This window comes from Phyllopteryx taeniolatus, chromosome 15 (assembly GCF_024500385.1).
Source record: "Phyllopteryx taeniolatus isolate TA_2022b chromosome 15, UOR_Ptae_1.2, whole genome shotgun sequence".
NCBI lineage: Eukaryota > Metazoa > Chordata > Actinopteri > Syngnathiformes > Syngnathidae > Phyllopteryx > Phyllopteryx taeniolatus.
The window spans coordinates 18,263,556-18,277,132 of NC_084516.1; the positions used below are offsets into that span (position 1 = coordinate 18,263,556).

At 41.3% G+C, this 13,577-nt stretch overlaps 1 protein-coding gene across 3 annotated transcripts in view; it reads right to left on the reverse strand.

The window, feature by feature from the left end:
- Positions 1 to 6,283: 6,283 nt before the first annotated feature.
- Positions 6,284 to 13,577, reverse strand: part of LOC133489990 (WD repeat-containing protein 7) — a 104,794-nt gene continuing 97,500 nt past the window's right edge. For all 3 annotated transcript variants that reach the window (XM_061799389.1, XM_061799390.1, XM_061799391.1), the window contains 2 exons: positions 11,150 to 11,254; positions 6,284 to 9,719 (listed from right to left, as the gene is read on the reverse strand). In XM_061799389.1, coding sequence (XP_061655373.1) covers positions 9,516 to 9,719; positions 11,150 to 11,254 — 309 coding nt within the window. In that variant the 3' untranslated portion in view covers positions 6,284 to 9,515. The remainder of the gene's footprint in view (positions 9,720 to 11,149; positions 11,255 to 13,577) is intronic.

Below are 13,577 nucleotides of genomic sequence, written 5' to 3' on the forward strand. Positions count from 1 at the left end.
CTCAAATAAGGAACAGAAGTTAAAAAGAAGGATTTGGACAGATGCTGAGACAAAACAAAAGTGATCATAGGAGCTGCTGATGCATCTTGATCAGTTGCTTCAGACCAGAGGATGCCCCTCGGTTGTAATGCAGGGAGAGCCTCAGCCCGTCCAGTACCCTGGACAGTTCTCTCGGGCGTGCTGGTAGGCTGGTGGTGGACTACAAGCTGGATATTCTTGGTTGAACTAGTATTTTAAAGTGCCCAGGGAGCAAAGATTGACTAAGACATCAATGGCCAGATGAAAAACCAAAAAGACAAAAGCTTGAGCTGCTCACAGGAAGTTTACGCAAAGCTTTGAACAAACAGAGAGCAGAGATGTGTGAGGTGTTTTGTATTTTAAAGATGGTGGTATTGAGGAACCAAGAGGAAAGCTGAGCACGCCATCACGGCATGTGACTAAAACGGACCAATCACGAGAGACTATCTCCGCGACGTTCTGTGCGGTGTGCGCGTCAAGTGTCGCACAGGGGCCGCTAACATTCAATGATCCAGTCACGCACGGGTCACCGAGTCCTTTTCCGCATATACTGTATGACATCACAATGCAAGACTATTTCTGGCGCTTTTAAAGGGTATGTAATAACTCCATTGGACAGGATTGAAGTCAGCTCTAGTGACGCCTAAACTACCAGAGATGTGCCATTTTAAATGCTCTCGGGGTACGCCGGTCCACGAAAGTACCAAAACCGGGTCTAGCCTGCCTCCTCGCAGAGCGGGAGTAGACTAATACGCGAGCTCCGAGGACATGTAGGGTGGATCAGACGGATTTGCTTCATAAATATGTGAACAGTGGATATCGAACCCTCTTAATCCTTGTCGAAATCAGTTCACTGAACACATCATCATTATTAGCCCATTTTTATTTCTTGAAGTCACCCCACAGCACGCAGCTATGGGGGCGGGGGGCACATGCCCGAACGATCGTGCATTGCTGGGGAATCACCAGCCAAATCAATTTAATGTGACAATGCGTCGCACACGGATCACTCTTTCAATGCATGCGAGGCCGTCAGTGCGCCTCACTTAAAGGGAATGGATGAATTAAGCCACTTTTAATTGGTGGCGAATAAAGTTGGCTGTGTTTACGCCCACCGGCACAGACACGGCCCCTTTTTTGTTAAATCCGCCGGCTGCACGCGTCTGCGAGATTACGACAAGTCGGGTCTACGCGCCGGATTTGTGTTCGTCAGGAAAATAGAGCCCTGAGCGTCATACTAAAAAAAAGCACACTATCACTTTATGTGCATATCAATAACATAACCCGGTCTTGCTTGCTTCCCTCTACGCTATGCCGGTCCCCAGTCTTGTCATCTCCCATAGCGACTGTTGCGACCCTCTTCTTGTGGCCTTCCGCCACAAGTCCCTTCGTAAGCTTCAACTGGTCTGGAGCTCAGCAAAACCCCCCTCATTCCATCACATTACCCCCATCCTCCGGGAACTTCCAATGCTTCCCGGTCAAAAGGAGGATTCAATTCAAACTTCTTCTTTACACCTTCAAGGCCACTCACAACACAGCCCCCTCCAAGTTTGTCTGACCTCCTCCACCCTCTCTAACTTTCTGCCACCTCACCTCCACAACTCAGACTCTCCAATAGCCTTCATATCCAAACTTAAAACACTCGTTCGCTTAGGTCACCCTCCTTTCTTCAACTTGTTCCACCTCCTACCCGTCTGATCACCACGAGGTTCAAGAGGCTTCGGCTGCTCAACCCCCAAACTTTGGAAAACTCTCCCACCTCACATGAGGAACTCGGATTCTCTCATCGCATTCAAATCATTACTCAAAACGCATCTCTTTAAACAGGGAAATGCTTTCTTACTGGTTTGGTTTTATCTACTTTTATATTGTGTTGATTCTTGTGTTTTGTGCCAATCTCGAAATCGATGGATTTAAGACACTAACAGTGAGGTAAAGATAAAAGAGAAAAACGTTATTGGTAGTCACTGATGTCGTAGCGGCACATTCGCCTGACTTCGGTACGGGCAGCGTGGGTTCACTTCCCACTCAGTGACGGTGTGAATGCGAGTGCTTGTCCGTGTCTGCGGCTGACTGGCGACCAGTTAAGGGTGTAGTCTGCTTTACGCCCCGAGTCAGCTGGAATAGGCACCCCTGCGACCCTGAACAAGATAAGCAGTATTGAGTTTTTTCACACCACAATTGCACAATATTCCATAAAGTAAAAGTTGTGCGTCTGTGTGTACATGCACCGCCGTGGCATTCGTATTTTGTAAGTCATCAATGTGTGTGTGTGCGTTTCAGCCTTCAAATGTGCCACCCATGCCCGACCAAATGCCCATTCATTGGACTCGGTCTGGCGCTGACGCTGCTTTTAATGTAAGGTGACCTTGAGTGACATAAAAGGCGCCCCAAATAAATGCATTACTGTTATTATTATTTTAATTGAGTTGTATTTTTTTTTAATTTGAAATTGTTTAACCAAGAAAGCCTCATTGAAATATAAAAATCTATACAAGAGTGTCGTGGTCCAGGACAACAGGTAGTCATGCCACACAAACAAACAATACATCCATCCATCCATTTTCTGAGCCGCTTCTCCTCACTAGGGTCGCGGGCTGCTGGAGCCCGTCCCAGGTATCTTCGGGCGGGAGGCGGGGTACACCCTGAACCGGTCGCCAGCCAATCGCAGGGCACATAGAAACAAACAACCATTCGCACTCACATTCACACCTACGGGCAATTTAGAGTTTCCAATTCATGCATGTTTTTGGGATGTGGGAGGAAACCGGAGTGCCCGGAGAAAACCCACCCAGGCACGGGGAGAACATGCCAACTCCACACAGGCGGGGCCGGGATCCCCAGAACTGTGAGGCAGATGTGCTAACCAGTCACGGCATAAACAAAACAAAATAAGTAAAAAGTAAAAAGGCACATCAACATACAGTAACATGACAATCTGCACTTCAGTGTGTTAATACACTTTGTCACCAACTTTGACCTCCAGAGTGAACCTCCTTTTCTTCTTAAAATAAATAAATAAAGGGATGGACCATGGATGGCTGAATACTCCAACCCCACACTCTGATTTACTGAGATTTTCATTTTGACAAAGGTCTTCACAGCTGATAATTTCATTTGGTTTCAAAGTTGTAATATTTAGAATAATTCCCCCCCTCCTCATTTGTTTTTTTTTCATTTACTCAATGGTAGGGTCAAGTGCTTAGGGCGTGACTCTCATAAGAAGTGAAGAACAAAATATGTGAAGGAACAGACGGGTTGTTTTTCTACAGACCATGTCAGTCACTCCTCCTACACGCACACGCGCACACACACACACACACACACTATATGCCCTGACAGCATAATGAGCAGGTCACAGGTCAGAATCCTGACCCAAGGGGATACAGGGACGAGCGTCAGAGCAGGTCGGTCTAAAAAGACAACCCCAACCCCCTTCCCCCCTTTAATTCCTCATACCGCTAATGTGCTCAACCTGCCTTTGCACCTAAACACTTGACCCATTATCATTTGTGTTACTGCAGACCATATCAGTTCTTTGACAACATGTAATAACCCGCAGAACCTCTTTAAAAACGCATCATCTCCTCCATAGACCCACAAATTCCAGCACCTTAAATGCTGTTAGTAACGTTAAGCCGACTCTAAGCTGCAGTGTGGCTAAACAAAGAATTGATAATTGAAAGTAAAGCGGCAATGATTATTTTTTGACAGCACGGTGGTTTTAAAAAGAAGGCAGCGCCTTCTTTACGGAGGCGCTCGCGTACTCCCAGCAGTTGATGTGAGAAACCCTGGTGAATCAAAGCTCCGGCTGGGCTCTCGGGGTTTCTACCCGTCCATCCTCCATCGCTCGGCTAGGTTTTAATGCCCACCTGAGGGACTAGAGGGGAGGGAAGCAAAGGGAAACCGAGGTTCTCTGACTCCACGTCGATACTTTTGCTTTCCAGCTGAGCAGAATCACAGCCTCTCTGCTCTTAACTAATCGAAATCTAAAGCCCACCCCCTCCACTTCTCCCATCTCTTCTTCCTCTCGCTCCACTTTCTCTTCATCCTCACCAACTTTAGGAACAAACTCCGAGCTTGTTGGAGCTAAACATACATACAGTATCCTTTTGATCTCCTTCTCGCCCGGTACTTAACATCGACTTTCTTTCGAATTTGCTTTAAACGTTGACACGCGAGGTCTTTGTCCCACGTTTAAGTATGCACAGATTCGTTCTCAGGATTAAAGAGAACTGAGCAGGTTGGAGGCTGCCATGTTGAGAAGTGTCAGGAGGCGCTGAGAATGGCAGATAAGTGCTGCACTTAAAGTAGTTTTAAAGGTCTCCATGTAGGCTGCAATGAGTCTGTTAAACCTCAGGCTGAGTCCAAAACACAGCGCAACACTGTGCTTATTTTATAAAAATAAAATAAAATAAATCAGTGGAACCACAGTCGAACGCCTCTAAGGTCGTACAATTTGGAATTCGATGAGTTTTCTGGGGGGGGGGAAACAAAATGCCTGTAAAAACAGATTGTCACATGCAACTTCATGCATCTCATAAAACCTCAGTGTCAAACTCAACCAAGTTTGCACGTGCATCAACTATAAACTGGGGTTACTAACTTATTTTGACACTTCAGTCTCACCATTTGTATAAAAAACAAACACTGTATACAGCTCACTTTCAAAACAACAGTATAAAAATTACGTATTTATTTCATATGAAAAGGTTTTGAAACAGACCTGCCTATGAAAATTGTCTTCCATAAATATTCCCCATGCAAACCCCTGTAAACCATCAATAGCTGTAAGATAGTATTGATTGACAGTATATCCTTTGCTAATCTTTTTATCTTCACAAAAAAATAAGTCGTAATGCTGCAACTTTGGGAATATCAATAATTGAAAAATACACTCTCTCAAACAACTTGCCTTTTGGATTTGAACCAAAAGTCTGTTCCGAGTCCCATTGAGAGAAGGAGGACAAAAAATAAAAATTCTTCATGGGGAGTGCTTTAAAATAAGAATGAGAAAACAGTGCAACTGGGTTGGGTGCTACGCAAAGCACACATCATCCAGTGCTTGCCAATAAAAGGCAGTACAGTGCGATGAGGAACACTGACCCTGTGAACCTCTTTCATTTAACACCCTTTCAAGTCAAGAGCCTACATGTTGTCTACACTTAGTTGTGTTGTTCATTGCATGCCTGCATGATGGAACGGATACACTTGTGCACTAATCCATATATGTTGACACTGGGCTGCACAAATACGGGAAGCCTTTAACTAAATAAGTAGGGAAACCGAGAGTACTTCTACTGCGACAACCCACATTTAGTTTGAACATGCTTTCTGAATTACACTACAGGTCACGTGGTCATTCTAAGTGTTCATACATACAATAAATAAATGCATTAAACACTGTCTTCAATTAATAGTTTCTACTCAACTGGTTCACAATTTTACAAATTTGAAAAGAAAAAAAAAAGACATTTAATTTCTTGCAGTGTTCCTCACTGCTCTGTACCAAGTAAACATGTCATCTTGGCGCCCGAGATATCGCCCACGGCCAATCAGATCAAAGCTGTTTTCTATATTTAAATTGAGAACATAAGTGATCCAATCAGTGCAAAGCTTATTTACATGTCACATATTAATGAGAAAGCCGGATGTCCCAACTGCGAGGCATAAAAGACCAACGGGAATAGCTTGAAAAAGGACTTTCTGGGCATTTCCAACCCAAATTATCTTGCAACCCTGACAAAAGGAATAAGTGGGAGACAGCATTGTCCTCCTTTTTCGAGGAATTAAAACAAGCAGCAACAACAACAACAACAAAAAATCGAACTAGCGTGCTATGCTGCTTTTCATATAACAAATAAGAGCACGAGACACCCAAAAGCTGAACCGGTGACTCATGAGCCGCATGCTGGCCACCCTTGGGTCAAAAATATGAACCGTAATAAATAAATAAATAAATAATGTTACCCAGGAGACGTCCGGCGTCGTTCAACCATTAACAAAAGTGATTTTGTGCTCCTTTATCTGTATGTTAGCAGGCCACTTTCAGGTTGATGGAGCTTGACATTAGGTGGTAGGAACATACCAGTTTCGATTCTGATGCAGCACTATGGCAACCCATTGTGACTCAAATGACAAAGAGAGACATTCAAAATTTTTTGGGGTCTTCTTTTGCCTATCTGCATGCAAGTTACCAGGCTACTTCCTGGTTCACACATGACCGGGGGAGCATCTCGCAAGAATATCCAGATGCACAAAGACGATCTGTCTGATGTCCATCTTTATTAGTCACATGGTCAAAACAAGAACACAGCTTAGCACTACACATTTGATACACAGTGGATTCAAACTGTTTCAGAGAGGGTCACAACATGCATGCACTATACACACACGCAAGTTAATATTCTTACAGCACATGAACACGATAGTCACGAGTCACTTAATAAGGTACACCTATACAGTATAATACAATGGCCCTAAATGAATCCTCCCTTTACAATATGTTTGTTACTCTCAAACACGTAACAATAGCAACTGAGGCAAGGTGATTAAAACTAAACATTAAAATCCTCATGAGTGGAGGCCATTATATTTTACTGCACTCTTATTACTTATTTGAAGAGGAAGGTCAAAGATGACATTTTGATTATGTAATGCAAATCTTTTTTTTTTGGGGGGGTCTTGACAATTGAGCTGAAGGTGAAGAAGCTGTCAAACAGAAATAAGTTGCTAAAAATGGACTTAAAATGTTCATCATCTTTGCCAAAATAATCCAGTTGAATGTCATAAAATGATGTTGTATTAACCCTGACGATTTCTACCACATTGCATCATGCCACTTAAGCTTTTTCGGTTCACCACCTTCACCAAAGAATGTTTTCCTTTTTTTTTTTTTTTTTTTTTGGATGACTGATCTTCCTCACTTGTTACTTACTCTTCAGCTTTTGCCTTCGTTTTCTCACCTTCGCTCCCTTGAGAGGCCGACATAAACAGCTTTTTTCCAAACCTTGAGCATGCTGGAGAAAACCGAAGAATGAGATCTCAATGCTCTTTGGACCTACCGTCGATATAAAAAGTCTACACACACCTGTACAAATGTTTTTTGTTTTTGTGAGCCCCAAAAAACGAGAACAAGATTCATATTTCAAGACTTTTTCCACCATAAATGTGACCTATAATCTGTACGACTCAATTGAAAAACAAAATAAATCAAATACTTTTTGGTAGGGGAGTAAAAATAATGTGGTTGCACAAGTGCGCACACCCTCTTAAAATTAGGGGTGTGGCTGTCTTCAGAATTACCCAATCAGATTCAAACCCACCATTTAAACTCTCTGATTAATACAGTTCAGATGTTCTAGTAAGCTTTTCTTGACAGAAATTACTATTTTGATCATTTTTTGACATCACAAAAACCTGGCATTTGAACAAGAGTGTGTAAGACTTCTTATATCCACTGCATTGGTGAGGAGGTCTCAAGCGCAGTCTGATGAGCTACTGGATGCCCCCACCCCCCCCTCCCCTCTAAATTGAGAAGAAACTTGTGAAAAGCTTTAACACTTGTGTTTACAGGTGTGTAGCACTGTTAGAAGCTTTCTGACACCACCAATGAAAACTGACAGGAGATCGAGGAAGGAACAAGGACAGTAGGGAGAGTGGAAGGGTAAATGAGCCATATTTCCAAAAACTAAATTCACACTGCTTAAATTGGATTACAATTAAAACGTAACCATCACTTGATAAATCGATCGTAAATCCATGAATATATTCCTCTTTGTGCATAAAACTGCATGTAACTGAACTGTGAGGCAAATAGATCCAGACCATAATGATTTGCCCCACACCACCCAAAAAAGCAAAAACATGCATGTCATTGCATGCAACACGTGTCACAGGATCATGGTGAGCATTAATCAAAAAGACATTTGACTTTCTTTTATGTGCTTCATGCACCAGGTGTGGTGGGAAGGCTGCCAGTAGCCCACCGTGAGAAGCAATGCATGTGGAGGGCCATACTTCAAAAGCTGGATTACTTTCTTTCCAATGCATAACCAAACTGACTGACTTCGGTGTGTGTACCATTTTCATCTTTCCGTTGTAGGCTAGTAGTATTAAGCAGCAAGTATGCCGAGTAAAGCTGCATTGGCAACTGACAAAGACATGGTGAGAAGCTATTTTAAATGTAATTATGTAGTCCAATTAGTGCATTTGTTTGTTTTAACGCAGAAACTCACTGATTACAAGTAAATGTAAGGCAGGCGTTCAGACAATCACATATACCACAAGAGACAAATCGGACACTGTGCAAGATATATACTAGACTACGTTACAAGGCAGCTCGACTATAAATACTGTACATGTAGAGATTTAATCTACTGAGCAGAACGGATGCCGGTGCAATGAAAAAAATGAAGTGGGAACAAGGGGAAGTATGTGCCATCGGCATCATAAAACACCATCCCATTTCCTTGAAATATCTGAACATCCAGCAATATTTGTATACCATTGACATGCTGTTAACTGTGTTTGTTTGAGGGCTGGTAATGTACTAAAGTCAAAATGACTTTTTTTTTGGTTTTGTTTTTTAATACGGGCTAATATGCAAATGTGTTAAACGGCAAATATTCCTGTAGGATGCATCTCACTCATGTTTTGACGGCTTGCCATGAAATGTCAAATAACGGTAACATGGACTCGACGTGTTATGACAATGCTTTCTCAGTTACACGACAGTGACAGTTTTCACATTAACGTGCCCTATCAAGAGCAACTAGGGTTTAGTTTACATGACTTTAAGAGATTTAAGAGATGACCACGCTACAAGCTGACCCATTCTGCTCCATTGAAGAAGGCGCAATGATAACCAAAGCAACGGATGATGCCATGAGAGGATATGGCATCAAACCACAACTCGTATTTTAACAGCACCCACTTGCAACGAACTGTATCTACTCGCATATGTCAAGTGAAATGATTTATCCAGTTATAAAATAAAATTGCTTCCTAAAAATTCAACACAATGAACCAAACATAATTTGCTAGTATAATCAAGACTGACATTAAATAAATAGCAATGAATGCCGGGACCCGCTAATGGCTCCAATTGTGACTAAGGGGGGAAACAAACAAATAATTAGGAATGACTAGAAGTTATAAATAATTAAAATGACATGGATGCAAATTAGAACGTAAGCGTTGTGTTTCAGTAAATACATATATCAAGTGAGTTCCTTCATGAGTATCACTGTGGGAGATAAAACAATACTATATACACAAATAAACCTACATTTAGAGCAGGATCTTTCTTTTTAAAATGGTTTGGTTGCTTTTATTAAGCCTTCAATCTAAGCCTGATTCTACATGATTTTGAAAGTAAAACGTCAGTGCCCAGAGTAATCGCTTCTTCACAGTAGGTCCACAATAACCATGAAGCTAGACGCTGGATGTTGGTGTGATCCATACAAGAACTGGAGCTAAACTTCACAGTATCCCATTCAAACCATGAAGCGGTGCTCCTTGCCGTCATGTGCCATCAGGATGACGTTCCGGTTGGACGTCCAGATCAGGCGGGCGAGCTTCAAGTGATTTTGGGAGCCAGGAGATGCCGGCTGGACCGGAGGCACCTGGTAGGTCTTAATGCAGCGCAGCTGAGGGGCCGAGTTCAACATCCCGATGCTGCCCAGCAGACTGGTGTTCATCTGATGTGGGCAATTTCAAAACGATTTCTGCTTTAGGTCTCCTAAATGGCAATTCTCAAATAAAAGGTTTTGCCTGCCTCTTGGAGGAGTAGCTGTTTGTCCTTATTGGAATGTCGTTAGGGTTTGTATGTACTTGCTTTTGACACGCTCTAGAGCAAGCAACTAAAAAAGAATATAGATCAAGATTAAAAATACCTTAACTTTTATTATTGTCATTAGCAAATTATTATTAAATATTGTCATTAGCAAATAATGATATAACTTCACAGTGATAAAAATAAATATTTATACCCTCGTTGAGAAATAAAACTTTAAAGTCCAATTCCTATGAAAGAATTTTCTGAATTCTTATTTCGGTTGAACACTTATGCATTTCATAAACAGTGCCGTACCATACACGCAGTCCCCTTTCTCAAATTCTTTTGTTTTTGCATAGCTTTCCTACTTAAATGGTAAATCATCAAACAAATGTAAATATCAGACGGTTATAGCCCAGGTGAACTTCAAAACGTCACAACTTACAAAAGCCATTTCTAAAGCTTTAGGATTCGAGTGAACCATAGGGAGAGCCATTATCCTCACATTGAGAAAACCAATGAACTTCCCAGAAGTGGCCGGCCTACAAAAGATTTTCCCAAGAGAATAGTAATGACTCATCCAGGAGGCCAAAAAGGAACTCAAGACAACTTCTAAAGAACTGCAGGCCTCCCTTGCCTCAGTTAAGCTCAGTGTTCATGACAACAATAAGGAAGAGACTGGGCAAAAATGGCATCCATGGCAGAGTTTCAAGGCAAAAACCACTGCTGACCAAAAACAAAGACATATTATATGGACTGACGAGATGAAAGTTGAGCTTTTTGGAACATGTGTGTCCCGTTACATTTAGCGTTCATGCTCAAAAACCCATTTTTGCTGAATTCAAACAATTCTGCAAGGAAGAGTGGGCTAAAATATCGCCACAGACATGAAAGACTCATTGCCAGTTATAGAAAACAGTTGATAGCAGTTGTTGCTGCTGAGGATGGCCCACCAGTTATTAATTAATCATTACTTTTTCACACTGGGCCAGGTAACTTCAAATAGTTTTTTTTTTCCCCTTAATACATGAAATCACCATTTTAAAACAGCATTTGAAGTTCACTTGGGTTATATTGGTCTGACATTTACATTTGTTTGATGACCTTAAACAAAGTGAGGAAACAATGCAAAATTCATAAATAATAATAGAAAATACAAATTTTCACGGCACTGTATAATAGTGCACATTATTAGGTTGTTTTTTTTTTTTTTTTTTTTTTTTTTTTAGACATTCACTGTTGCGGATTTATTTTTGCAACACTGCAGCATTAAATGATTTTGTTACTTTTTATTGCGTGCGCACCTCGACAAATCTCTTCATGCCCATGTAAAAGCAAACAATTTGTACATACCTGCCAGAAGGAGATGTGACTGTCAGCGTTGGAGTATGTTGCCAGGTAACGCCCATCAGGGGCAAATGACACCGCTGTGATTGGGCCCTTATGACCATGGATATTCTAGAAACAAACAAGAGATGAAGTCACAGTTAAGAATGGAAGATGTAACACTTGTGTAATATGTGCTACTAAGTAGTAATTTCAAATAATTCAACCAGGTAATGGTGGGGGACTTTTTATTGAAGTACCCTTAATGTACCCCTATTCCATCCCGTTGTGAAAGGTAAAATCTTCTATCAGGAAGAGACTGAGTTGAGAATAGGACATTGTATAGTCAAAAGTGTTGTTTTACAAAAAATTTCTCTCACTCGCTAACATGTAACACAATTTACAAACAATTTCTTTGTGTTTTGGACATTGTCACGCCATCTTAACTTCACACTTGAATAAATTCGATTTTGCTATAATAAAGATGGGCCAAAGAACAAATGTTGGCCCTTGCTCAAATTCCATTGAGACAAAGCAGAAAATCTCAGGTATTTTTCTTGACAGTAAATGTTTGGTTTGAGCGAGATAATTCCATCAGGTGAGTGGCAGCTTCTGGTCCAACAGATGCTGCCATTCGCCACCAGAACTCACGGGACGAAATAAAGCAACGCTGCACTGTGTGTAACCAAATAAAGTGTCCCACCATATGAAGGGTGCGTAACGTAATAAAGGGTACTCGCAGAAATCTCCATCCCGACCTTGCCTGTGACTGGGATTAGAAACGCTCACCACTAGATGAGATTAAGGTACGTCGCCTTGGGCGCCGACGACCTTGAAATTATAGCCCATCTGTGACAATTAAAGCAGAAAAATATAATACCACAATAAAATAAAAATCTTATATTTTTACTTGGTTCTCTCCCTCATATTGGATCCCAGTTGTGTTGGCTGAATTATTAGATTTTTTATTTTTTTTCCCCAGCCTTCCAAGCCAATGTTTGTCTTGCCAAACAATCAATTTTTCAATCTTTTCATGTTTCAGTCTTTGGCTTCCATTGCCTGCTCCTAGGCAACATCGCAATCCCTATTTCTCATGGCTTCATCCCTTCAACGCTTCTACATTATCATTTATCAGTTATGTCAAAACAGCTGAATGCACATAAAAGTCTTGAACTCAAGTTGATTTTTCTCATGTTTGTAAAATTATTTTCTCACAACAGTGCTACATTTTGTGGTGTTGGGGGTGAGTTAATAGGCTCTGATAAGAACACTATGTTATCTTCAACCCTGATGAAATATTAAAATCAAAAAGGATTTGGCTAACATTAAGGCCTTTACGCACTGCATTTAGCAGAGCGCAGCTCACCGATGACAAACCTATTCATTGTGTGTGTGTGTGTGTGTATGTATATGGGCTTTATCCATCGCAGTGCCAAGCCTCAAATTGAAAAATGTTCAATTCGGGAGTGGGATCGCTGTGATGTCAGACGGCGCATTCAAGAGGAGAGTTGTGGGCGCAGTGATTTTAGAGTTATAAAAGCATTACATTTTGGCAAACTTGTACAGTCAACGGCATGGAGAAAAGGGAGGAAGTGATAACAAATGCAGTGACACAAAATTTGGGACAAGAAATGACATAAGGTCTACTTCACATCCAAACCAGTGGGAAAAGCCTCCAGGCTACTTTCTGGTTGGGCGCTAAGCAACACCTCAGCCAAGAAATATAATCATTTGCAGATGTTTTCACATTAAAATCCTTGTTGACACAATACAATCAATCAATGTAGCCTTTCTCAAAACCACTTTTAAGGTGTTTGAAAGTTTGGATTAAGGGTAGGACTGAAATTAACCATTTGTCCCAGTTTGAGTTTCTTTTCACATGGTACAAAAATGAAAGAATGCATTCCAATAAATCATGAGAGATTGCTCTATTCTGTTGTTGGTTGGAGTAAGCTCTGATTGCGGCGTGAGTGAAAACAGCACAATAACTATTATCTGGGCAATCTTCACTTTAAGGTGAATAAACTGATAGCAAATTATCATCCTTCTACACAAGCAGCAGCGACCAGACACCATGTAAACAATCTCTTCTCTGCGTTCTTGGACCACTTGATTTGGCCTACAACAGGGTTCAATTACGGTCTTCACACTGCACTGAAGGAACCAAGGCACCGAGGGTGAAAATGAAATGGATTTCTATGAAATCAGATTTTCATGGTTCTTTAGATTGGCATGAGGAGGAGCGTAACCCTGGGAAATACATATTTCACTCAAACTTGTAACTGAAATGGGTGTAAAATCAACTCGCAAAGCAGGCATTGTTGGTGCAGTTATGTATATGTTACTTTTTTCTTTTGCATGTTTGTGTTTGCATTCATCAAAAATAAATATGTACATGTTATTCTGTGATTCATTAAATGCAATTAACACGTTGGTTGACAACGGTGGCAATATC